Source organism: Scomber japonicus, chromosome 7 (genome assembly GCF_027409825.1).
Source record: "Scomber japonicus isolate fScoJap1 chromosome 7, fScoJap1.pri, whole genome shotgun sequence".
Taxonomy (NCBI): Eukaryota; Metazoa; Chordata; class Actinopteri; order Scombriformes; family Scombridae; genus Scomber; species Scomber japonicus.
The window spans coordinates 9,586,166-9,613,317 of record NC_070584.1 but is presented as its reverse complement, the minus strand read 5'-3'; the positions used below and the strand labels follow the sequence as shown (position 1 = coordinate 9,613,317).

Genomic DNA, 27,152 nt, shown 5'->3' with positions numbered 1-27,152 from the left:
CTGGGGACTGTGAGCCACAGGTTTTAACCCCCTCACCTGTGCACAAGCTCACACTTTGCAGACTCGCACTGACAGCTGAGGCAGGGGGGTGTGTGTGTGGGGGGTGGGGGTCACAGACAGGCGAGGGCTTCCCCTCTGAACTGAGCATGTGCGTTTAAAGCCCTCGGCCGTCGGTGCGCAAACCGCTTCTGACATTTCACTGCACATTTAAGAAGACTGCATATTTTTGTGTGGGACTGTTTTTATAACTCACACTGTGGGTCTTTGTCTCCCACTTTGGTCGCTTATGCTGGGGGAGGGTCTCTGTCCGGCGGCCAATGAATACGCTGCTCCGCAGACAGAGGACTGCGGGGGAGGAGGAGGGGGTGGTGGGAGAGCATCCTGTAAAAAAAAAAAAAGAAGGAAAAAAAGAGAAAAAAGATGAAATCATATCAGTAGCTGGAAAGATTCAAAAAATCTAATTAGAAGTTTACAACAATTTCATCATTTACTTCCTCTCAGTATGGAGCAAAAAGACAACAACAAGTAATGTGAGCCTCAAAAAGAAAAAACCAAATAACAGAGTATATGTTGCGTAAGAGGAGAAACTGGTTTGTTTACGAGCAACAAAGAGGGAAAGAGAATGAGAGATCATCTGTCATCTGGGTTATTCCCTTCGGTTTCGTCGACACCAGGGAAGAGAGTCAGGGCTTGGCAGATACTACGGTCTTGTCCCCGACTTCCCCCCTCTCAACTGAGAATCTCCTCTTCTGCTTGTTTGTTTGTTGCTAGGAGACCACATTACTAGATGTTAAATCCATTGCAGTATTTAATTGGGACCATATGCAATGAAAAACATGTCTGTGAGACATACTTCAGAAGAACCTTCAAAAAAACCATGAGTGGATTCATCTTGACTCACTTGTTTTTTTTTTGCCTTGTGGAACGTCTGTAATGTCAAAAGCGACCCGAGCTTTTGACATGAGGTTAATGATCCCAACATACTTCTTTTTTTTCCAACATTTTCTTTGTATCTTTTGTGAGCTTCTAGGTTGTTTCTCCTGTTATTTCACAGTGCAGGATTACAAATAAGACACAAACCTTCTATATCAACATAAAACTTTTCTTTAAAAAAAAAAATGATGAAGTCAACTCCTCCACCTATAAGCAAGACAAGTATTCCCTAGCTTGACATTGCCGGCATTGAGCAGCAGAGTAATAGCTTCCATGACACAACGGGGGAGGAGAGTGGCACTCAGACAGCCCCTGCGGTATGCGTATAGGCCTATGTGTACGTGTGAGTGTCGATGTGCGTTTCAGACCGCCGCTGACGCTTGAGCTGAGATAATTAGGTTGCCTGCAGGCTAGAGAAATCATCTGTACAAAAACATCATGTAGAGTTCCCAAGTGAAGCGGAGAGCTCAACCTTTTGTGTACACATTCCTGCTCATTCAGAAACTCCACATGCCAGAGCATACACATAGACAGACAGGAAGTGTGCGTGCTGTTTTGTGTAGACTGAAGGGATTTCTTGACTTTTTTTTTGTGGTTGTATTTATTTCCCCCCCCTCAGCATTAACTGGGAACATATTAACAGGTACACTTCAAAGATTACAAGGTAGTTTTATTGGTTTTTCGTTAGTAACGTGTGGAACAATAAAGCTACTGTATCTTATTTGAAATAGAGGCCAAATTAACAGTTTAACAACTTCTTATCTAAACCGCCTGAAGTGACCATGTTACTTGGTAGCAGTTAAGGTAACATCATTGAGTGCATTAGTTCATTCAAGCCTTTATTCACAGTTTTCATGCAGGGTATAAAGTAGTGTGCTTTTATATGATTTTAGCAGTGTTATTATGCAACAAAGTGTTGCATTGATCACACAAAAGTGTATGAAATGAATGCTAACAATACTACCAAATACATGAGTGTAAGAACTGTCTCAACTGTTGAAAAACTTACTTTGGAAATACAATTGTATTGTCTTTGGCTCAAGCCACAGTAACAAGCCACATGGTTTGAATTGGGCTGTGTAATCTGTTTAGTATTCCAGATAAAGCAACATGCTAACTTAAATCCACTACTGAGGCAAATCTTCACTGTTTATTTGTTGTTTTGACCAATGGGTTTGTGAGATTTAGACCTGTAGAAGATTCCACCTACCACAGGGATGGGCGTGTAGCTCGTCTCCGAGGGAAATGTGAAGACCGTTGCTGTAGTAACAGGACTACTCGGGGGAGGGGTCACGATTAGTCCAGTTGTGCAAATGTGTACCTGTCAACAAAAAGGGGAAATGTGGACTGTCAAATAAACCCTGATGAATCCAGTTTAGCGGACAAGCTCTACTCATACATGAGCAATATGAAATGTGCTGAGGTAAACATCATTCATGATCATATGGGAAGTCTGATGACCTTTAGTATTTTAGAGCAACAACACACCACCGTTTCATTTTAAAAACACTACTCCACTCTCCTGTCACTTTGTGTGAAAATGACTCTGACTGAACAGTGACGCACACATGTGGCTTTGTATCCAGGTGACTTAGCCATGACCACAATGGTCATCTAACAATCCGATTGGCAAACTAAAATCAGGTGACTGTATGGCAGCACATTTCATTGGGCAAGTAAAGAGAGGTGGCTTCCACGACCAGTCATCCACGTGAGTCATGGTGGTGTCCTGGTAACAAGGCTACACTGTTGGACACACAATATCTCCCTGTAGCCTGTGGTCTCTCTCCATGCATGACTGCTCCAGACAGGAGCCGCCTCTTAAGGTGAACTGTTCAGAAAGCAGACCGACCTCAGACTGTCTTCACTGCTGCCTTATCTATTGTTCAATGTGGTGAGCCAAAGGAAAGCAGAATATAACAGTGTGCTCAAAGGTGACACTGTTAGTGACATGTCTGTATACACCTACGTTGTATACACCGTTATAAATAACAGTACAGGACAAGTATGCGGCAGGAAAAGAGAGAAATTATTTTCTTCATCATCTGCAGACCTTTTTCTTTTGTCTGACAATTCTTCCTCATCTTGTCTTGTACATTGATGGATGGGAGGCGTGTTCATTTCCAAGACAGACTACTCAGCCCCCTAGGCAACTGGGGCTTACCTTTGTTGTCTTTTTGTCTGAGTGTTGGAAGGAGAGAAGATGAGTAGAGGTGAAAGGAGGAGGGGGCAAAGAGAAAAGCAAAGAGCCTGTGCATGCAGTGCCTGGAGAGTCTTTGTATTGTGTTTTTATTAAACAGTGATCTGTAAATCAAACATATTGTTTTCAGCAGGGAGGATCACTTTACAGGTGTGAATATAAGTTTCGTTTATTCTAAAAAAGTATCCTGATAATGATTGGTGGGAAAAGATGAAGTCTGAAGTCATTAAAAACATGAATACACCTTCCGCATGCCAGGAGGTCTTTGATGAAATATAAATCATATCCACATGAAAAGGTTTTTAAAAAGACAGAGGCTACTAAGGATCAAGTTTAACATACACACACACACTCTCTCTCCCCGTCTCCTACTCAGAAAAGAAACACATTATCATGTAGACTGTAAGAGGAAACATTAATGATTGAGCTTAATAGGGAGTTTTGGAGCATAGCCAGACAGCACAGAAGGCACCTTCATGAGAAACAAATGAACAAAAAGTAAAATAATAATGCAAAAGCAGAGTTAGCAACAAGCTGAACTGTCAAAATATTGTCAAACCACTTGTTCTACTGTCTTTATACTGTTCAGACAAGTAAATAGCCAATTTAGTCGATTTTTAACAACATGCCAACCTGAAAAGATCACCTTCAACTGATTATGTAATTTCATACACAGTTTACGATTATTCTTTGTCCATTTTTAATTTACTCAGACAAAGACAAATAACACTTGTCCTGTCTATCTGTATGTACCTCTGACAGTCCTCTGACTGTCTAGCATCAAGTCAAAGGTTTCAGTCTCCAGCGGCTGGCAACTATAAAGCAGCTGTGAGCTGCTGTCATGTCGGGGGTTGGTGTGGAAACCTTGAGGGCTAAGCTGGAGTCGTTTTTGCGGAGAGTGGAGTCACGCATCCATGATTTCAAACGCTTGGATGGAGCAATGGCCTGTTTGGTATGATGGGGAAAAGGGAAGTCGGCCTAATTGCTGACAGAAGGAGAGCGGAGCCTTTGAAGAGCAACAAACATCTTGTGAAAACAAAAGGATCTGAAGCTGGACTTTGTGTTTTCCATGATTTGTGTGTTACATTGTTCTTTTTTCCAGTTATGCAATTAAACACCACTGAACAGGATACTGACAAGTCAGATGGTTGACAGAGTCATCTCGTCCAGTATGCTGGATTGAAGAATGCCTCACTAAACAGTGAATGAGCATCATAGTGAGAACATATGAATGTGGCCCAGTGGTAAAGTGTGAAAAAGGACACATATTTTAAATGGCTAAATGGTGCTTATTTGTCATGTTTTACGCTTTTATAAATGAACTTTCTGATAGTCAGCATATCTAGAGGTGACCTCTAATGCAGCAGGTGCTCTCCTTAATTTCCTCCCTTCCTCCCTGTGGAGTATCTTACCTGTGAAGGTGCGCTGCAGGAAAGCCCCCCACTGATCTCCCCGATTCTAGCAGCCGCTGTGGGGTTGCTGGAGCTGATGAGGACCGGGCCGCTAATCTCCATGGAGTGCCGCTGGGGAGGAGGAGCTAGCACGGGTTTGTGGGACATGGTGAGAGAGGTGAAGGAATGTCGCTTCTTGCTGTTCTTCTTCTCCCCTGCCCGCTGGGCACCATTGCTCTGGGGCCCTGAGGAGGCCCCCTCGCCAGAGTCTCCGCTGGAGTCTGACGGCTTGTCCAACTCTATAAGCTGACGAGCTGCCAAGTTGAACTAGGAGAGAGAGAGAAAAGGGGCAGGGGGCAATGGAGAGAGTAGTAAAGGGTGAAATAACAGATAGAGGGGAAGGAGTGATGGAACTGAGACTATTAAAGTGATGATGAAAACTGTCACTCTGCATCTTTATCTATCTGTATCTCGTCTGTAGAGATGGTGAGCAGCAGAATGACCCATCAGGTCTTCACACGGGACACATTACTCTGAAGTAGGTTATGAGAGTGTAGGCTTTGTGACCCTTTCAGGCACCATCATGTGTGACTCTAAGTAAAAATCAAAGGAGGAACATTAAACAGATTTCAGTTAATCACAGGGTGCTCTCACTCGCTGTCACACATCACCCCCAAGCAGCTCCCTCTACTTAGGACATAAAAGCTAAGCGTTTGACTCCAATCCAGAGGAGAGCCTGTGCAGGTTCATCCCTGACATGTCAGCACATTAAGACAGTCATATAGGATTAAAAACTAAATATCAGGTGAAAAACCTCATTACATTTAAGACCACCTTTAACAGCACTTGTCTATTACTATATATAAATAACTAGAAAAGGCAACAGAGGCTCCTCAGACAAAGACAAAACTATGACCTAGGAAACCTAGAAACTTTTTATAGGCTGCTCTATATGTTTGTGATGGTGCTTCATGTGTTTATGAAACCTGAACACGACTGCTTACCATCTAGTCAGAGAACAACATTTTCTATTCTGCTACAGTGTTTCCTGCTGTGTAATATCACAACAAAGGATAGCCTTAGAAATATTCTGTTAATGTAAAACACTCTCTCGGTGTACAAAAATATGAATATTTATTGCTCCTGGATAGAATACATGTAAAAGGGAATAAAGAAAATGAGGAAAGAAAGCAATGCTCCTACCCCCTACTTTATTCAAGAATGTTTTCAAGTGAAAAACTATTCTGAGATTTTTCCATTGTGCTAACTAAGTTCTGCAACATGATATTGTTTCTGCTTGTTTATGATTTTTATAATAATGGAGTGCACAGTGCCACTCACAATTTTTAAGTAAAAAAAAGAAGAAAGAAATTATCTTTAAAAGGACAAAGATTTACTTCATTCTGTCTGGATTATCCCATAAGCTTTTAAGTGATACCTGTGAAGCTCACAGAGGGAGACACTGTCTAAATCTTCAAAGACATGTTTAGTGCTTCAATGAAACATATAAGCATTTCAAAAAAGGAAGCAATGTATTGTACACATTTTGCAAGATGTGTTCAAAGCATCTTGGCGCTCTGCTGATCTCCACGAGGCCTTCGATCCACTAATGATCTGCAACATTTTGAAAGCAGAGAATCTAGTTTGTTTTCTTACCTCGACGTATGAGATGGGAAAAATTCCAATTTTATCTCCCAGCATTCCCTCTGCCCAGTTTTCATCCACTCGGCGGATCACAGTCAGGATATCGTCCTGAAATATAAAGACAGAGAGTGGCGCTGCATGAGAGAGAACTCAATTAAGGATGCTGCTAACTCAGAGTGCTCCTCCTTGAGGAACAAACACTAAACAGAAATAATGAGGAAGGGACAATGTTTTATTAAAGACAACATGCCCAAGAGTAAAAAACACTGGCGTCTGAGGCATGGCCTTTCTGCATGGAAAACTATTTAGTAAGCTTGTTTCTGTTTTGGTCATACAGCACATAAACATCTGATGACAGAGTACAAAAGCATCTAAGTGTGATCCAAACAGCTGGGCAGATAGACCCACTTCATAACTGTAGTTAAGCCATGCCTCACTCTGTATGGCGTTCCCTCTATCCAGACTAATTACAGTTGTTCATCAAGAGGCCTGGCTCAGAATCTAAACCCTTACATTTTAACACACGCATAACTTGAGAAAATGAACGCTTGGTAGACAGTGCGTCACTGTAATGAGACGTATTTGTGTTTTACAGCAATGACCGCGTGGCAGAGCTGTGGGTGTCGCAGTCTCACCTTAGAGAAGGGCAGGCAGTCCTTGTCTGCCTCCTTGTCTTTCAGCTCAAAGTCATAGAGGGCTTTGCACTGAGGTGGCGGTTGTGGCAGCGGCTTGATAACCTGGACGAAGTTGGTGGGGAAGAAGCCATGGACTCCGCCCATCTCACCGTGGTACCAGTTCTCGTCCACTTGTCGGCGCAGGATGATGATGTCGCCCTTGCTGAACTTGAGGTCTCCTGGTTCCTTGCCGTCGTAGTTGTAGAGCGCCTTGGCACACGGGAGCTGGGGTATGCCCTGGAAAGAGATTGACAATTTGAGATGTGAGAAAGAGGGATGACAATAAGAAAAGACTGTACCGATTCTAATTATAGCCAGTAATGATGCTGGATTCACAAAATTAAGTATACATAGCAATGCTGGAATGCTTTCTATGGTCTTGATTTTCCGGTGTAGAACAGAAATGAAAGAGTTACTAGCAGCTTTTAAAAAGTGCAACACAAAACATTATGCTTTCTCTTTGTAAAGTTAGTTTTAGTATATGGTGTCAAATTGGGACACAGGCTTCGTTCAAAGCTGTGGGATTCATGAAAAATTAACCACTAATCGAAAGTGCACTTTTCAGAAAGGTACTACAGCAGAGAACAGGGATTGAAAATATTCAAGTGAAGGCCCAGAGAGGCACTGTAACAAGCTTGACAACAGTCCATGTAAACATTTTTTTTTTTTTTAAATCCATCAAAATTCAAAACAGTGTTCACAGTGCGCCTCGTCACTCCTGAATTAACTAGAAAGCATGCACTGAGGGAATTTAGTTTGTTTTGTAACACAGGAAACACAAAGACACATACATCAGAAGTGTATGAGTGTGTTTCTACAGAGACAGTACGTGTCCTGACAGTGACTCGGTCTATGTGCTGTGCTCAAAGTTTAAGTAGGATGAGCCCGGCTGGTTGTGACTAGCCGACTAACGCCTTCAGAAGGCCCAGGGCTCTGTCCCTTTATCTTGCAGAGGAAGGTTTTGTATCTCAGCCTGCTAGCCCAGAGTCCTGAAAGGCCCATTCAGGGAATGACAATCCAGGGAAAGAGGAACAGGGAGCGGGGGAGTGTGTGTTTGTGTGTGTCTGTGTGTGTGTGCGTGGGGTGGGGGGGGGTTAGCAGGATAGAGAATCATCAATGTTCTCCATTCAGGGTGGGTGTCCATGAGGAAGGCTTCAGTTCAAACCAACCCCCCACCATTTATCCCACTTGCTGTTAGACATCCTCAGCAGTGATCAGAATCACAAGCACTACAAACCGACTGCGACTCGACAACTGCAGAGTCGACGAAGAATATAGACAGAGATAAGAAAAAAGTGCTGGGGCTCATGCAGATACTGACGGGGTGAGAAAGTTAGCCAGAGAGAGATGGGTTAAAGCAGAGTTTGGAAATGGCTCTGCAGTCTTGTTAAAGGCTAATGAACCGTTTAAAGGCTCAGAGGAGAATAAAAGTACAGAATGAGCCGTGATGGTGAGCCAGGGTGACATTACCCTGCTGCAGAGAATCACACAGCCTGAAGAACAGAGCCAATCAGTCTCTGGCTCTGCTGGTCCAGCCTGTGGGGAGAGAGCAGCAGGAGGAGGGGTACTGCAGCCCCCCCCCTCCCCTGCACACTGCACTGGAACTGGGCCTCCTTTCAGGGGGGAGAAAAAAAAACGGGCTTTTGAGCCCACCCAGGCCTGGCAGGGAGTTTCGTGATGAAAATGCAAATGAAAAGTGGAAGCTCTGCCATTTTTGTTTCAAATGACAGAACAGGTTCACGCTACACAAAACCAATGGGATCTAATTACATGGTAAGTATGAAATGCTTGTCCCCTTGAAACTGTGGAGTTTGTAAGTGCTTGTTTGTACACAGAGGGCAAGACTTAAAAAAACCTTCAGCAATAGCACAGTGTCCAAAGTCAGCACTCTTACATAATTGCTCTTGCACATGGTAAAAGCGACTGCACTCATAAAAAGATGTTGGTAAATAAAGTCCAACATGTAACACTGTACTAGAACAATGTGTCCTTTCTGTTAACTAGATTGGCCAGGTGAGACTTACGGGAAAGTCCACATTTCCCTGCCGATTTCAACCGAATGAAAGAGAGGTGTTTCTCTGATGGGAATTCAGTATTGGTCAACACAGAGCACGCTCACACCTGACAGAGGTAGTAAGTTTTGTTTCCACACTACTTCTCAGCTGGTTCTTGATCTCCCTTGTCCTGGCCTCATAAAAAGAGGGCTTGTCAGCAGAGTTACATTTCCATGTTTCACTCGGCTTAACATGGTGAGAAGAAGAGAGACTGACTGTAGGGGCCTCTGAATGTAAGAGGTGGAGTCGGTGTGTAAGACAGAGGAATACTGAGGGGGTGGGGGTTAATATCCGGTTTGCATCCATGGAGACAGTGCTGTTGTGTCTGCAGTGGACCCGCATAGAGCTGCGCACTCCTCACTCCTGCCCAAACGTCCCCTCTGGAAAACAGAAAACAGTTGGGACTGTGCTTCTAACAAGAAACGAACAGAAGAGAGATGAACACTTGCCACCACAGAGATGCTATAAAAAAATCCTCTTCTCAGCACACAGTCACACATTCAGACATACACATCCTCCTTGCTTTTATTGCTTTTAACCCGTCCCCAGGGGGAGGAAGACTGCATCAGGGTACATCTCTGCATGAATCACTGACAAAGAAATGTGGGAAGTTCCGTCTCGAAATTCGCGGCCCAGAAACACCAGAAAGTCACAAGAGAAGACGTCAACATCCGACAAAGGAGGGGCGACTCAAATTTTTTTCTCACTCCACCTCTCCAATTGTTCTCAACATCTGCGGTGAAAGTTTATGGAAGCAATTATACAGCAGCATAAGCCACTGTTGGGTTGCTGTATCAGACTTTTTTGCTACTCTAATGAGAATCTGCAGGCAACATCTAATGACTACTAGCTTCTTTCAAGATTTAAAGGTACATGATTACACACAGCTGCAACACTCCACTTAGACCCCATGTAACTAATAAGCAGTCTGTGGGGCACAAGACGCTTGTGGTTCTTCATTTCGAGGCCTGATTATAACTTTTTTTTTTTTTTTTTTTTACAATAAGCAAATTATATGAACAAAACGACATCAAAAAGACCAAATTCTTAGACTGTACCTTTACTACTTCTTCTTCACATAGTACCGATAACAGCAGCCCAGCCTTCTCAAACTGGCGACTGTACCTTCACTATGAAATAAGATACATGATTTGATTTATTTTGGTTCGCAGGCTGCTTGACACAGTGGTGAATATGCTGATCAGTGAAGTACAAAACCAGTTCAATGGGTTGTTTTCACCATTTAATGTGCTATATCCTGTATCAGCTGCGCTAACAAAGGGTTAATGAAGTGGGCTACACCAGGCAACTGATTTCACATCCCTCTGTCACTACATTTAAGAGTTGTTAATAGTTGGAGGGACTATAAAGTTTTTTTTGTTTTGCCTTGGGTATCAATTTTACTCTTTTATTTACCACTGCAGTGCTAAAATAGGAAATTTTGTCCACCAATAGCCTTCAGTGTTAGGGTGCTTTGTTGGAAATTGATAAAACATAAGATCTAGAGTGAAATTTTCATAGTTGCGCTAGGAGAGAGGGCTAACAATGCTAACTTAGCCATGTGTGTGAAGAGACAGACAGACAAGCAGACGAACGAGAGAGCGAGAGAGAGAGAGAGCGAGAGAGAGAGAGAGAGAGAGAGGAAAAGAAAAGATTAGGCTCAATGTGCAGAGCATCAGCTGGTGTGTGCAATTACTCCTGTATAGCAGATAATGCAATTAGACCTGTGTGCTAAGGGGATTTGGCTGTTAAAGTGTTCTCTTCCACAGTACTGGATTATAACTGAATTACCAAAGTGTTCTGCTCTACAGCAAAGCCAAATATCAACAACCAGTGAGCAGGACCGGCACAAAAAGCACAGGCCCTGCATGTATGTAGCGCCACGGAGGTAAGGCTAGGTCAGATGGGGATAATTAAGCTAACAGCTTGCCTTTAGACAGTAATGTTTGCGAGAGACGGTTTAACAACAACGAATTAGGCGTCCTGTCAACAAAATCACACAACCATTATGAGCCTGAAATGCATCACACATAAAATGAAAACAGCTTTTTTACACTTGTATAATACAGCTGTGATACCTTAAGGTTACATGTAACTTTTGCTCCGTCAGCAGTTCAAGAGTTGTGTGCAACCACAGTAGACAGAAACCTTTACCCCCTACGTCTAAGTGCCAGACATGACTACACACCCATATGGACACCTCCAGGAGCTCTGCGGGTGGGGTGGGGTGGGGTGGGGGGTGGGGGGTGTTGCAGAGTGAGGAGAGGGTACTGCTGCCAAAACAGTATGTGCGAGGGCGGGTTTAGTCTATCAGGTTTGCACTTCTACAAACATTACGAGGCCAAGATGTGTCAGACGTTTTGACCAGAGGGACCGTGAGCGGCATCTGCCACGCCGACCAGGTGGTCACAGGACATTTGTTGTTCATTACTGGGTCACTGTTTACTGAAGATCTTGCAACCAACACTGTGGCAGAAGAAAAGAAAAAAAGTGACACATGGTGGGAAGTGAGGAATTCAGAGTGCAGGGGCCATCTTGCTTCCATTAGCACTGCATTAGTTTAAATTGATTCCTAATGGCTTTTTTAATGACCGCTATACAGCTGTCTTCCACCCACTCCCCGCTCTGCCTAAAAACCTGAGGAGTTATTGGTGTAAAATGTGGGAACTGGGCTACAGACGAAAAGCAGCGATAGTCAGGGTGGTTGAAGGCAGAGGCTGAACCTGTGTAACTATTTGTATTGTTGGGAGTGAGTTTTCATCTTGTTAAAAGGTTTTATCCATATAATGATTGTGTTAAAAGTTACCTCAATGCACTGAAAATGGGTATGTTATGTGAATGAGCTGAACTTTCTGTTCTACTTGCTTGGATCTCAAATTTTTGAAAGTGTCCTGTCCAAAAAGCATAAACATGAGTATCACCAAGAGTACTATTGAATTAACATAAAGGAAATTATACTATAAACAAGCCTCTCTTTTACTCATGGGCATTCAAATCGAGCTGTCACACCGGGACTTTCAGACGAGCAGCTCTTGTCACACCAGAACCTCATGACAGTTTACTCATCTTGAGCTGTTGTCTTTCTCTCAGTTTGAGACAAAAGAAAAACTTTCATTCTCTGGTTTCTATGGAAACTCCTCACAGCAGCACTTTTGGGGCTATTTATGGGTCTCTTGACAGCGCAGTGAATCTTATGAAAGAGTGTCATTCAGAATCGAGCCAGCGTCCAGTCCTGAGATGGGGGCCCGGGGCAGTGGTGAATTAGGTACAGCATTTTTTTAATGTGCCCAAGCAAAGTCATTATGCTCAAAAATCGAAAGTGTTTAATCCAACTGTGAGCGTTCAACATAAGCATTGCATACCCAACTATTCCAGTAATCATCCTGTAGTAACCACGGTGAGAAATACTGTAAATCAATGAAATTATAATTGTTGTATGGCATTATCAGATTTACAGGATTTGTGCATCAATGTGATAAATTACTGTAATTTGTCAGATACTAATTTCATTGGATTAACACAACAACTGGCATTTCCATTTGGTTATTAAGTCAGGATTAACTTCTGCCTGACAAGCTTGCATGTATTTTGTACACTCAGTGCACCAACGCTTCTTTGAATTTAATGAGAAGGCTACATTCTTAATTCAGTGCAATTGTTGGGCTGAACTTGGGATGCCGTGGTGAGTAAATTTTCCCAGCAGACACGGGGGCGAGCCAGACGACGATGCTTAGAAACCAGTCGTCGAGACACACGCCAAGAGAAGGCTGAGCAGGTAGAGAGCGGGAGAGTTTCTGCCAAAAACAAGCACTGAGAACCGGGGAGACATGAGAGCAGCTACTCCCTAACAGTTACACGTGTTTACAACTGAGAGCAGGAGGGAGGACAAATCTACTGCCGCTGTGGACCGCCACAGAGCAGACACCTTCAGTTTAGAATTGTAGCATCCATCATCCGACTAAGATAACAAGCTTAATATTTTATTTGATAAATAAATGAATGATACATTTATACATTGGCAATTAACTAAATCACTTTTATTTCCCCTATAAAAAAACAAATGCCTGACCATCGTGTTACACCAACTAAAGCAGCAAGCCTAAACTGAACACGATCTGAATCTTAAAAAAATACAGTTTGTTTTTGAGTTACTGCTGTTTTGCTTCTTTCTGAAGATTTCCATAAACAAAAGCAACTAACAGAGATCCAAACCCATAAAATCTAAGCAATGTTCAGCCTCAGTGTTGTGGGAACCATTTATCTACTTGACTGCAGACAGAGGCAATAATCCATTCAAGCTTTCTGAGGGCTTTACTGTATGACAACTGTGCTTGTTTGTTTCCCCTCACTACATATTAGCAAATGAGGTTCCACATTAGTCTACAGGCATCGAAAAACACCCAGAGGAGTCTGGAGACCAGATGGAAGCCCAGCTCACATGCGAGAAGGACAGGAAGTTTCCGAAAGCCCTCGAAACTCTCCTCCTGTTCCTCCTCATGTTCATGCGTTTCTAAGGTCACTGACAGCATCTCTCAGTTAGTCTAATACTTCTATACCGAGGGAGATAATGTCTTCTACTCCCCGAGTGCCAGTTACTAAACCACTCACTGACCTCAGCAATTTACAGTTTTACTGCCAGTTCCTGACCTTGAGCCATAGCCCGGGGGGCTCATGGGAATCTGGGTGCTAGATTATGATCAAAGCCAGTCAAGGTACAGGACCCGTAAGGCTGCCATGTGTAAAACCAGGAAGTACACTGAGATTTCTGCCTGAAGAGATAGGTGGAGTTGGTGGTGGGGTCTATAAAAACATTCAACACATGGATATATAATCAAGACAATTCTGTGCCAACTGCACTAAGTAAGCTAGAGATTAGTCATCAGAAAGAAAGCATTTTAGCAGGAAGGGAGTATGGATTTATGGGAGAGCGTTCGCACACACTGTAGAGCTGTCACACATACGGTTTTCATGAAGCTCAGTGTATGCGTAGGCTCTACTGTGAAAATGCAATTACACAAAACCCCCTCAAACATGAACTGGCACATGATCCCTTTGTGCAGCCCAATGTGCATGTGCTGGTTTCTTTACCTGGCTGGCCTCACATGATGGCGAAGGCTGGTTCTGGGTGGCCTGGGGATCATCCAGTCTGCTTGAACAGAACTCTTTAACTCTGTGCCAGTTCATACACTGGACTTAACAATTGCTCTCACCCGCTTGTATTTCAGAGTGGACAGAGCGAGCAAGGAAGCAAGATACAAGCTAGAAAGAGCAGGGCAGAGGAACAGTTTGAGATCAAAAGACTGGAAAGAAAATTAAGCAGGCTGAAGACGCATGAAAACAGCTGATGAACCAATGACTACTATCATTTGATATACATTCCAAATAGTTTTTAAGCATCAAGAAACCAGTCCAACAAATGCTAAATGTATGAGCATGATAGAGGACATATATTTATTTGTAACACTCTTTTTTTGTACAACCAGTGAAAACAAGTGGGTAAACACCTCACTACTCAATAACATTTTTGGGTAAGAAGTATTATGTCAGTCTGCACTCAGCTGGTAACTACCTTGGTTTGTCAGATATTAATTTGCTGGATTAGCACTAAGACATGCTGCTCATAAGAAGTTAGCTTGTATCCAAGCTACAGAGGGATTGGTTCACAAATGTCACAGTATCTGTGTATTGAGTACCGGTCAATATGAGCTGAATACTAAGCATTTCCTCACATTACTCTCCACTGTGCTGGTGAAAGCGTGCAGTGTCTGTGGCCTTTTGTTCCTCTTAGTCATTCAGTGCGAGCCACCTGCTCTGCTTAGGCTGACTTCGATTTACGCAGTGTTGGAAGTCGAGGTGAAATTTGACAAGGAACTGGACGAGACTCTGTAGGCTGGTGAACCTCAAACAAAGCCTCTTATAGCCACTACTACCATGTTGTCTCCCAGTTATCTTTATTAAGTGTCTGACTGTTTCTCATATGCCTGCTTATCTCTCAATTGTCCAGTGTTGCGTGTCAGACCAGTGGGCAAGTGAAGATCATTTGCTTGCATTGGCTGGTATTTCTACGCCTCAACAGTGGACAAACAAAGCCAGGATATTGACACAGTGCTGGCTAAGGGCCAAGGGACAAACACTGCATCTGTTCTCAGATTCAAGAAGCTGCACAGTACTAACCATTTTTCACTTTCTTAAGAAAGTGTGAGTGTGTTTGTCCATTCCACCCTCGACTCAACCCAGATGTAACATGTAGCTGCTAGCTTTTCTTTAACTCCACTGAATGCTAAGTGAGGCATCGCATAGTGGAGTGAGAGCGTCAAGGAGAAAATCAGAGGAACTCAGAGTGTGGGGCACTCACTAGATTCCTGTTCTTCTGCAAAAGATTACACTATTAAACTTCTCAGAATTTCTGAGGCTTAATTATATTTTCAGTGAATGATTATTTGAAAGGAATCTATTAATTTCATGTCTATTCTGGTGATGAGTCACAAGTCACCAGAGGTAACTGGTCATGACTAAGACCAGAGACATTTGACAAGCAGACGATTCAGCTGGCAAATACTCACATTACAAAAATCCCAGGTTGCTGTGGTTACTGTGCTCCTCAGCCCACAATAATACCATTAAGAACAGGAAAGAAAGGAGAAACAGATGCTGGTGCCTCTAAAACAAATCAGGATGTCCATTAACATAGGAGCTAATGAGCCTCTCCCTGATATTATCAGCATGAGATTACACCTTCCTGTCAATAGAAATACAAGCTAGTTGGCTCAAACATGCATTGACATTTCAAGATAGTTTTGTCATGGGTCTGTTTGTGTACTGGCTACACACCTGTGTTTTTGTGGGTGTGCACTGTGTACTGGGTCCTCCTGATCTAAGATCAGTCTGTGACTCATTAAAACAAACATTGCCCTGGCTTCCTTGGGCCAAAGTCACAGAGGGCTTGCTGCATGTTTGTGTAAAACAACTCAGCTCAAAGTACATTTAGCTCTAATCTGAACAGTTAAGGTGATGTTATTCTCTAGTCAGTTCTTGTGGTGAGATGTGTGTGCAGAAAGCATATTATCACTGAATGTCTCCCCTCAACCCCGAGTCTTTGTCAGTACCTTCCCTATTCAAGTCAACATCAATAATTAATCAAACACTGTCAGCCAGAGAGACCCCACACATGAGGAGTAACTGAGAAACACAGGATTGCTGCCTGCTTTTCAAGATGTTGTGTCACTTTCTTCCAAAATGAATTACTGATTATTTCTGATCATTCCCAAACTGTATTTGAAAAGAGACCCTTCTAGGATTGGAATGAAGACATATGTACATAAAATATATTTCGACTAAGAATCTTAGTCTCTCACCTCACTTCAGTTGCACTTTGTTCACCTCCAAATCGCTCTGGACAGACAACCTCAACTAAAAAAAACATACACTTTAAGGAGCAGTGTTTTCAAGTCTCTACTGATAATGACTGCTGTTTTGCCTGCTGCTGAAAATATTGTGATGTATCACATGTGGCTGGACAGTAACAGTCATACCTTTCTTATTAGGGAACATATACTAAATAATCCAGTCACTTTGAAGGATGGAGTGCAGCACTTCATCCTCTGGACTTAGTACTAGATACCCCACTGCCTTCTCACAGCTGGAACGAAGATGTCATTCAGAGGACAAATGCAGATTAACTGCACCTTTGGGCCTCAAAAGAAAAACAGGAAACTTTTCAACACGTAACAGAACAGCAAACACATGCAGCTTACACAAGAAAGTCCTGAAATCTGAAGAAAACTTTGAATATTTGATAAACTCGCTCTTTTCCTCCATCTCACAAGGAGGTCTGGGACCACACATCTCTCATGCAGCAGCAAAGGTGAGCCAGAGGTAGTCGCTGCTGCTTGAAGATGCATCAAGAGCCAGTAATAGCTTCGGGGTCAGAGGTCAAACAATTGAAAACGAGAACTCCCAGCAAATCACGATTCTGCCTTAGGGATGGGAACTAAACACTTAACATGCCAGCAGTCAAACGGCCCATGGATGACCAATCCTGGCCCACCAATCACAACACAGGGTGAGGGGTCAAACTGCTCTGTTAAGGCCAGGCAGGTATTAGGGGCACCTTGGGAATAGGGGAAGGACACAATAGGAGACATCTGACAAAACAGTCATAAGAATCATTTCCACTGAAAATATTTGTGCAACTATTTGGTGTCAGGGCACAAAACCAACACTAGGACGCTATTTGACGTAAAATTACTAAAATTACTGGTATAAATTACATTATTATACGATTACATGAATGCCAAAGTGGGAAACAAATTGTTGATAAGTCAACAAAGCATTTTTCTCAAGGAACCTTGTCCAGTGGACCACACACGTTAAACGAGCGCTAAAAAAAGGCTTTTGTTGGCCCCAACAGGTGTGATAGGACTGTGGTAAGGAAGGTCATGGCTGCTTCCCTTACTATTGTTATGCTGACAGACTTGGCAGGAGTTGAGACATGGACGGAAGAAGCAAGAGGAGAGGGGGTGTAGGGCATTGGCAAATATGGGATTTTTTTGGTTCGTGGACCACCCAGAGTGTTAAAACCCCTGGAAATGACAACAAACATTCACCCACCTTTGTTACCAAACCCTACACAATGAAGCTAAATGTAATCACCGGTTCAAAAAAGGGAGCTAGACAGTTCAAACTGTCCTAAAAATGATGGTCAGGTGGTCTGTACTTTGTATTAATATGAAAAGATGTCTTGCAACCAGATACAACCTCTAGAGTGTAGCCTGGGGGCTTTCAGGTGCAGAAGCATGTCACTGCATGAATGATTATCACAACCACAGGCTTCATTTATGCATATGACAGACACAGACCTCTAATATCCTTTCAAATCACCACATTTACCTGTGAGCCAAATAACAGCATGTCTTACAGAAAAGAACAGACAGAAAATACACATAAATACATGTTGATGCTTAAAGGAGGTTTACTGAGGGTGAATGTGAGCTGGCAAGTGGGACGAGACAAGACAAGCCCGATGTTTTGAGGAAAAACAGTGACCTGCAACTTCTCATGGCATTCCTCGGGGACACACACACACACACTAACGTATAACATCCTCCTCTCCCTCTGTCTGGGGAAAAGAGGTTAAAAGGAGAGGGAACAAAACAAGTCAAGTCTTTTCTCTTTGTGTTTGGGCTAGAAAATCTTGAAAGACAAAAAAGACAAAGACGCAAACACACCCTTCACCAAGAGAGCAGTGTCACCCTACAATGAGGAGGCAACCATGGCTGCACCTAAAAAAAAATAAAAAAATCACATGATTTAGTCCTTTGAGCTTCTCCTTGGGAATTATATAAACCCATACATGGAGGACAGTAATTTCCCACAGCGTGATCCACCTCTTACTCATCCACTGCATGTTTTCCAAAACATGGCTGGGATGGTAGAGATGTGAGAATTGCAAATAGGTGTTAAAGTGATGATCTATGTATGTTAGCAGCACGATACAGTGCCAACCCGTCTAGATACCCCTTCTCTTGCCCAATGCATGATGGGATAGATGCCACTTAACCATAAGCCTGAATAGAATGAGCTGTATGGGAAATGGATATAGTGTGAAAATTCTGTCCATTTTCTGCTTTATAGATACTTTTAACACAATCTATGCCATGCATTTTAAATGTAATTTACAAATCTGGCACTAAAAAAAACACACTTGTCAACAAGAAACAAACTTTAGGCGTATTACATAAGTGTGTGAAATACATAGTGGCAACCACAGACAGAGGCGCATAAGCTGCAGTAAATAACAAGTGTTTTGTTTCCTCAGAATGAGAGTCAGCAGTCAGCAGCAAGGGGAGAACGGGGAGCTGTGCCGACTCACTGTCTAATAAACTCTAATCTCATTAGACCTTTAACAGGCTCCAGCCTGGATTTAGACAGCAGGGAGGGAGGAGGTACATGGCAGAAATATAGGAGAAAAACACAGCCTGTGTCTGTGTCTCATAAGGGAAAATTACAGGTGGCTCCAAAATCCCTGACGAGCACTGTCCAGAAAGGTCGTGGCTACTTGTGGCCCTCCGTGGGAAATACAGAGGAGGCGAAAGAAAAGTGTGAGCGTGTTGAGAGAGCAGGAATGAATAGACCAAAGCCCTCTTAAAAAAATTCCCAGTGGAAAGCAGTAAGTATGTGTTTGCCAGTATGTGGGCAGTGTGAGGGTGTAATAACGGGGTTCTGTCACACAGGCAGAGGTCAGCCAGCCGGCCAAGAGGAAAAGCTTTAACAACAATATGATGTCATCAAAGAGGGCCAGCGTGACTCATCGACCTCAGACGAGGGAGGCGCACAGGAATTTTAATGAGATACCTCTACATAAGGAAACCATAAACAACATTCTTTTTGTGTGAAGAAATAAATCCACTACAAAGTGATAGGACGAAACACGCTGCGACTTTACTATAAAAATAACTGGGAACAAAAAACATTTTGTTCAAGACAAGTAAGATCAATCAGGAGCAAATAATAGCAAATTAAAAGGCCGTGTTTGGCTTCCTGTTTGCCGAGAATCAATTCAGAGGACTTGAAGATAATGAGAAATAATGACACAAGGAAGGGGCTATCACATGCAAGAGGCCTATAAAAAGAAAAAGAAAACTTTCCTTGTAAAAAAAACTCTCATTACCCAAGAAGAGACAATGACCTAATTATATCCCCAAGAGCTTAGCAGAGAATAGTTTCTCATTTCCCATTACCTAAACAGACACTAAGAGACAGAAAAACCTAAGCAGATACATACCAACACGTTTGCAATCAATAGGTAGTTAGCTGAAGTTATAATTGTAAATTAAGGCCTCATTACAAAATAATTATATTACATATTAAGGCACTGAATGTAATCTGTAATCTAAACAGTGGCTAATGCACATCGACATTAAAAATGAACACTAATGCTTTTATGAAGAAGGGAGAAACAATCACATAAGCAGCTGTATTTGAAGTCTGTGGGAGTACAGGCTCAACTCTCCAGAGGATGATAACTGAAGACATCCACGGAAATCTCTCTCTAATTCATCTCCCCTCTCCCCTTGTTGGCTCCGACCCCTGACTACCATGACTCCGTGAACCCTGACCTTTGACTTCCAGACAGCTCCAACGGCTTTACTCTCTCACGCAGAAATATCACTGATCTGTCTGCTCTCAATCTGTGTGAACAAAATACTGTGTTATATGAGTCAATAAGGGCGAGAGGACGAAGAAGAAAAAACATCCATGTAACAGAGCACCATGGAGGTGAGTCATCAACCTGACTGTGAAGGGCCAGACAACCGCAGCTCGACATTCAAGACGAGTCCTTTTCATTCTCTGCCATCAAAAGAAAAATGCCAGGGCAGAGAGTCAAACAACTGCTGCAACCCCGGAGATGGTAAGAGGAGGGGCGTAAAGCTGACTGAGCAAGGTTACCTCGCTAAACATTTGTCCCTTTTGGTCTTGACACCTTCACTTAACACTCATCAGCTTCTGTTACTGGTAGCCATACACACACACACACACACACAATCTCTCTTGGCCACTCCATGTGTCGGTCACTCTGTAAGATCAGAGGGGGACCCTAGACAAAACCCTGTTGTGCATCTGTCAGGCAATCCCCACCGCACTCCCCTCCCAGTCATTCTCCTGCCATATAAGAAGTAGAGGTGGAGCTTTGCTTGAACAGGAGGAGAGGGGGAAGAGAGGGTGGGGGGGCACAGCACCAGAGGAACTAGTTCAAACCTTGAGATACTCCAAAAATCGAAGTGGGGGACAGACAACGGCGACAATAAAGAAGTGGGAGTGAGGGTGTCACCCAGGGGCAGTCAAGCGTTCGGTCCCCGTGGAGCGCCGGCCAGGGATCAGGCTGGGCCATCAGCAAGAGCTTTGATCTCTGCCTTTTATGTTCTGAAAATGTTACACCTGCAAGACCGTGTCTTTTCTTGTTCTCTGTCATTAGCGGGATGCCTTAGGGTGGCAGAAAAGACTCGAAAGACACCATTAGTTTCTAACATGACTTTCTACAAAAATAGTAGCAATACAAGGAAAAGAAGCCTTTGAATTATACACACACACACACACACACATTTCATATAGAGTGTATGTGGGGGCAAACTACCTTGCCCATACTGAGGGATGATAATTGACTGTCAATCTCAAAAACATAAGAGAGATGAAACCCTGCGCTAGTTTCAAGTGTCTACCTCTTTATCTCCACCTAACAGGCTTTTTGGAATCAGGTGGGGTGGTGGGGGATTCCGTGATGCGCAAACATCTTTGGAAATGAGCACAAATCTTCTGAAGTGATACTATGGCAAATGAGGCGGGTCCACCAGTAGCGATTTACAGCGAGGTCTCTGATCTTCATACCTGCATGGCTCGGCAGATACATTATCAGCGCCTTGGCATTCCAATAATTCTGCGCAGGACCTTGACATCTTTTCATGTACCCTGTCCTCCCTTCATGGAGACCAGAAAATGGGGCCCACGGGTCTTCCATATTTTTCGCTCTCAGATTTTTTACCTGCAATAATCCTAAAACTATCCTATCCACTGTGATGTTAAGAGATGACAGGTTTTTTTTTTTTTTTTAAATGTAGCTTAACATATTTTGAATATTTTAGTGTATTTGAACGAAATATTTTAATTCCCTGCCAATTAGTCTGGGCAGCTTGGAGAAAGTGGCACATTCACACGCAATTGTGATTTGGGGTTTTATGACTTATAAAGAACAGCAGTTAGTGTGTATACAACAGGCTGGAGAAAACAGTTAACCCAGATATCAATAAGTGTCAAAGTCAACCAGTCATAAAACATAATATGTCCAATAAGGTCTTCCAAAAAGAGGTCTGGGGATTGACTTTCCCACAGAGGAATGTAAATAAAAATTCCATGTAACCATAAAGGAACAAAAATACTGCTGTATCACTATCAACCTGTGTTTCCATGGGCTTATATAAAGGATACACTAAAGTGTTTTTTTATATTCCATTGTTTTTAAAGGCTCATCTCTCTCTCTCTCTCTCTCTTTCTCTCTCTCTGTTGAATTATTCTGCTGAAACAATGATTCTACGAACACTTTCCAATTCCTTTCAGTACTGCAGATAAAACAATCACCCTGCAGTCCCACTCTGCATTTCTAAAGTACGCTGACAAGCAGCACCGTGGCAGGGATCTCAAAGTGCAAGAAAGACTTTGGCATATGACAATGTCAGCAATTATGAAAGAACTGAGAAACCTCCTTACGGGAAAAGTCCAGCTGCACTCGGCACAGAGAGCGCAGAATTATTTGCTGGCTCTACTATTAACTGCTCTCATTCACTGCCATTAGCAATGTTGGGCTGTTAGTCAACTGGCTGGCTTTTGGATCACCATGATAACAGTTAATCCGCAGCAAAGATTAGAGAGCCAGTAATGCAACATGCTGCTTTTAATCCACACAGATTTTCACTGTTTTGTTTCAGCTTGACCAACAATGGGAAACACAGATTCATGCTCACTGATCCATGCTCAGTCACAGTGAGTATACTAACCCGGACAAGGGTGCTCTTGGCCTGAGCTCGCTGGGGTTGTGCTCCTGGTGTACCCTGGTCCCTGGTACCACTGCTGTGCGCTCGGGCCACTGCTCCAGACGTACCATTTGTGCAGACTCCTGCCCCAGGACCAGCCCTTCGAGGCCTTTGCTTGATCCCATCCAGCAGGCGCACAAGGAGGATGTTGCTGGGGAGCTCATCCACAGCACACTCCACCAACGTCCGGCACTCAGGGCATCGCAGCTCTCCGCGAGAGCCTAGGATGCCTTGGAGGCATCGACGGCAGAAGGTGTGCTGACAGGGAAGAACCTTCGCCGAGGCATCCAGCCGCTCCAGACAAACAGGGCACTCAAGCAAATCCAACAATACTGATTCGTCCATTCTCTGTGCGTTCTGCCTCTAGTTCAGCAGAAAAAACATGATGCTGGTAAGGTGTTTTTTTTGGATGCAGGACCAGCGCTGTCACGTCACTCCCATGCCTCGGCTATGGCCATGGCATCAGCTAGAAAAGAGGGTCAAGACATGTAAATTACTCAACTGTGCACAAAGGAAATAGGTCATGGTATGCATGCAACAGACATCACATATGGCAGAAGCTTTGTACTGTTGCTTCATCTGTTGAGCAGGGGAAAATGTTACAGTTCAGCTGCCACATATATTTTATGTTATAACATAAATAGCTACTATTTAATATTGAAGCTGAGTGATAAGCTGACTACACTGGTAAAACACCAAACTAATAACCTTATTGTCTGTCACTGGAATAACGAACGAGAGATTAATGGCAAAGATAATCTGATTTAATCGACAGCCGATAACAACACTTGTAAACTGCTATCCTATCTATATCCGTGGATCTCAACTTTTTGCAGGTTCAGCAGCGAGAGAAAACAAAAAAAGCCAAGCTACAGCAATGGAGCAGGAGTGAAAGACTGTGATTTGTCTTTCAAGAGCGAAAACACGGCTGAGGGCTTTACAAAGAATGTAGTCAACTTGCTCTAATTTAAGAATGATTCAAATAAACCAGCCTGACTTAATATGTCTTCTGCTGACACCACAGGACTCCCCAATAGTACTCACTATGGTTGAGGCTTGTAACAGCGTAGACTTACACCAGAAAAAAATGTCAATATTACGTAACGCGGCATGAAAAACGTGTACTGTTACTTCTGTGACTTTTTATCACATTAGTCGGCGCGGTTGTGTTTGCACGTACACGCAACACATTTAAACTCCCCAATGTGTAAAATAAAGTACATTTGCTAGCAGGGATCAGTCGCCAGCGAGCGGGTTATGTTACTTTTAACGCTGCCAGCTTTTAACCGACTAACGTTCAGAAGTTTTTTTACAGCGTCCAAACTTGACAAAATTATTCTCATAACTTCCCAGACAGAAAGTATTCTATTTCAAACTTCAAAAGCCTTCTCCCACTAAATACAGTCCAGCTTACCTCTTCCAAAACAGGACTCCTCCTCTTGTTGCCCCGTATCTCCCAATTCTTGCCTCCTTGCTAACGTTACTAACTAGTTAGCGAGCTACCTAGAAATCTACTAAGCACTTCTCTAGAGTATTCAGGAGACAAATACAGTTGTTGTAACTGGGTAGACTTTCACTAAAAAGCGTATAACGTATAGTAAAAACATACCTATGTCAGAGGCTCAGGGAAACCTAACATGAAAAGGACACCGGCGAGGGAACGGGACTGCACCGAGCGCCATGCTAGTTATTCTGTTCTGCGGAACTGCTGCTGGAAACAAGCGGAGAGGGGGAGGGAGTGCGTGGGCTTCAAGGGCAGTCGGGAAAGGAGTTTTTACACAGTGCAAAAAGTACACATGAATCAACTAACAAATGACTTGAGCTGGAACTTCTGCAAATACATAGTTTTAGACAATATTAATAACTGATACCATACAATATTAAATAAATAACACAATTGTTAAGCAGAGAAATCAAAACAATAAGAAGTCGACATGTCCGGGCACTGCATTGCAGGATTTTCGTCTGTCATTATATAATTATGGTGAAAACGTACTACTAGAAACAATTACACAATATAATTATGGCCATTTATTTATAATATTACCTACATAAAAGCGCTCGAAAGCCAGACAGTATGCCTACTGATGACACACACTGTTGGATTTCCGAGGCGCACCTGAAGTCTGCGTCTAGTGTTGTCAAAAGGGCGTGAACTGAATCGTGTAATGATGTGTCAAAGAGCAGCATCTTTTCCCGGTCGGAGTGGAAAATAACTTGGTTTTTACTGGCTTATATGGCTATCCCCATGGAGGGTTTTGACTTAGGGCCAATTCTCATGGTACTCCAGTGAATGGCATCAACTCAAATTATCACCACAATATTGTATTTGTGTATTACACCTCAAGAAGGAGGCTCTGTTGTGTTGCGGTTTTCAAAAACCTCAAATACTATAAAGAGAAGTGCTGACGCATTTCACATGGGCATAGAGTAAGTATCAATTAGCGTCCTACGCTTTAAAAAACACTTTAATCCTCATTTTGCAATATAAATCAGCTCAACAAGTACCGGGGAGTGAATAGGGACATCTGGTGGTGACGTTTTCCAGCATTTTCTAGTGAAAACAAACAGATTTAAGACACCACTCACTTTTTCTTCACCCACATTAGCCTGTACTGCAATTAGTTCAGGGCACTGTATCAAACTAGTGCAAAAGTCAATGATGTAGTAGTTTGAGTTCTAGGCCTGCTTTAGAAGAGTTGATAGTGGTTATAAATTAGTTTTATGTTTTATACATTTACAACCAGCCTTATCTGGTTCAGTGTGATTTAACTGTAAACGTGTCCTATTATAAATAAAAACTAAACCCTGCTTTGGATTATACTATTCTCTATCCATTCTTAAGGCAAAAGTAAATGGGTGGATTTGTCACTGCCTGATATAAAAACAGATATAAAATGGCCCAGACAGAGAGACAGAGAGAGAGGGGGAGAGAGAGAGAGAGAGAGAGTGAGAAAGAATGAATGAGCACCTATCCACAAGCAATGCTACTTATTGTGGAGAAAATAAACATTTGAAATAGACCTTAGAGTCTTTATAACCTTTGCAGCAAAGGCACAACTACAAAACTACTTGAGGGAGAGGAAAACGAATGACACAAAGCTAGACAATAAACGTGATTTATTTTTATCTCCTCCGGAGGACACTGCATATTGAGCAAGAGGCAGAGATGAAGGAGAGGAAGAAAAGAGCAATAAAGAAAGAGATTTATATGGAGGTGGCGCTCTTCTGTCACATGTGATCCCATGGGGGCTAGCAGGAGCCCTCAGGTCATATTTCCACACTGTGAGGAGGCAGCGCTCCGCCTCTCCACCTCTGCTGAAACAATGGCCCCTGCCCTCTTTTTCTGCTTGACCCCTATGTACTATCACACACTGACACTCTGTACACATTCAGTGTTGTTCTGTGGAGAAGGCTTCAGCAGATTTAATATTTAATGTTATTCAGAAAGGCACCAGGAATGATTTGTAGACTTTGAAAGGCAATAATCTCTCAGAATGGCAGCACCTGAGGGCAAAAACAAGATCGCTGCACACAGACACAGACACACACACACACACGTACACTCGTATATGATGGAGGTGACAGCTGTGTTACTGCCTATAAATGGGGACGAGGAAAGCAGGAGAGGACATGACAAGACATATGTCCCTATTTCCATGAAGGCATGAACCTTGACAGAAATATTACCCTCTCTTGTACAGTTCATTACTGTAAATAGACCTTAAAAAAGTGCATGTGTAGCATTGTTCAAAATAACAAATAGACAGTACTGAATAATAAAAAAAAGAAACGATTGCTTGTTTGAAATTACACTAATATTAAGATCAGGATGCTCACATCCAGTGATCCCCATTTGTATAACTCTGAGAAGGCTTTTAAATGTACCAACTCAGCCTGAGGCAACCTGCTTTCAAATTAGATTAAGGACCCAAGTTGAATGTCAATGAATGCTGCCTGTTAATGGTTGAGTGTGCATATTTCTCTGTGGGGTGATTTTTCCTCTGAGAGCTAGGATCAGGCCAAACACATGCAGGCTTTATGGAAGAGAGTTTAATTTATTTTCATCTCAAGTATGATGTCAACCAGAGAAACTGGGTGGAAAAAGTAGGAGGCTGTAGCCTACAGGTCATATTCTGATCTGTCTTGATGTCCTCACAGCTTAATTTTAGCGCAGTAGTCAAATTTAACAGAACTCATGCACAAAGCTGTGAATAGATCTGATGCATTCTATGTATGTAATTGAGCTCGCCTTTATTTACAGTATACTGCAACTTCAAAAACAAGTCTACCAGTCAGCCAAACTCAAAGGGAAAAAAATTGACGTTGTAATGAAACAGACATGAACAAAACCAACAATGGCGCCATACTGTGACTCCAAACTGAGCCTATAATGTTCTTTCCTCATTAAACACTTCAAAGAAATCCACATGCATTTAGTCAGAACTCCCTCATGTTCTTATCTCAGTATTTGTACAGACAGTTGCCTACCTTCAAGTACTGCATATTCCTCTTAACAAGTGAAATGCAAATGCACAAGTGAGATAAAACGACCACCCATGCATAATACAAGTCACATAGTAGGACATAAAACAGAATTACTAAATTAGAAATGAAACAACAAACAAACATAACGCCACCCTGCAATATAAATATTGAATGAATTTCTGTTG

At 42.7% G+C, this 27,152-nt stretch overlaps 1 protein-coding gene across 2 annotated transcripts in view; it reads right to left on the bottom strand.

The window, feature by feature from the left end:
* Positions 1-24,157, bottom strand: part of sh3rf1 (SH3 domain containing ring finger 1) — a 29,739-nt gene extending 5,582 nt beyond the window's left edge. Inside the window, exons 1-7 of one of the 2 annotated variants that reach the window (XM_053322377.1) lie at positions 24,089-24,157; positions 22,444-22,945; positions 6,804-7,079; positions 6,181-6,276; positions 4,546-4,851; positions 2,144-2,254; positions 254-381 (exon numbers count right to left, since the gene is read on the bottom strand). In XM_053322377.1, coding sequence (XP_053178352.1) covers positions 254-381; positions 2,144-2,254; positions 4,546-4,851; positions 6,181-6,276; positions 6,804-7,079; positions 22,444-22,824 — 1,298 coding nt within the window. In that variant the 5' untranslated portion in view covers positions 22,825-22,945; positions 24,089-24,157. Of the gene's footprint in view, positions 1-253; positions 382-2,143; positions 2,255-4,545; positions 4,852-6,180; positions 6,277-6,803; positions 7,080-22,443; positions 22,946-23,893 lie in introns of both variants that reach the window. The other variant, XM_053322376.1, reaches the window with a different exon arrangement.
* Positions 24,158-27,152: the final 2,995 nt, after the last annotated feature.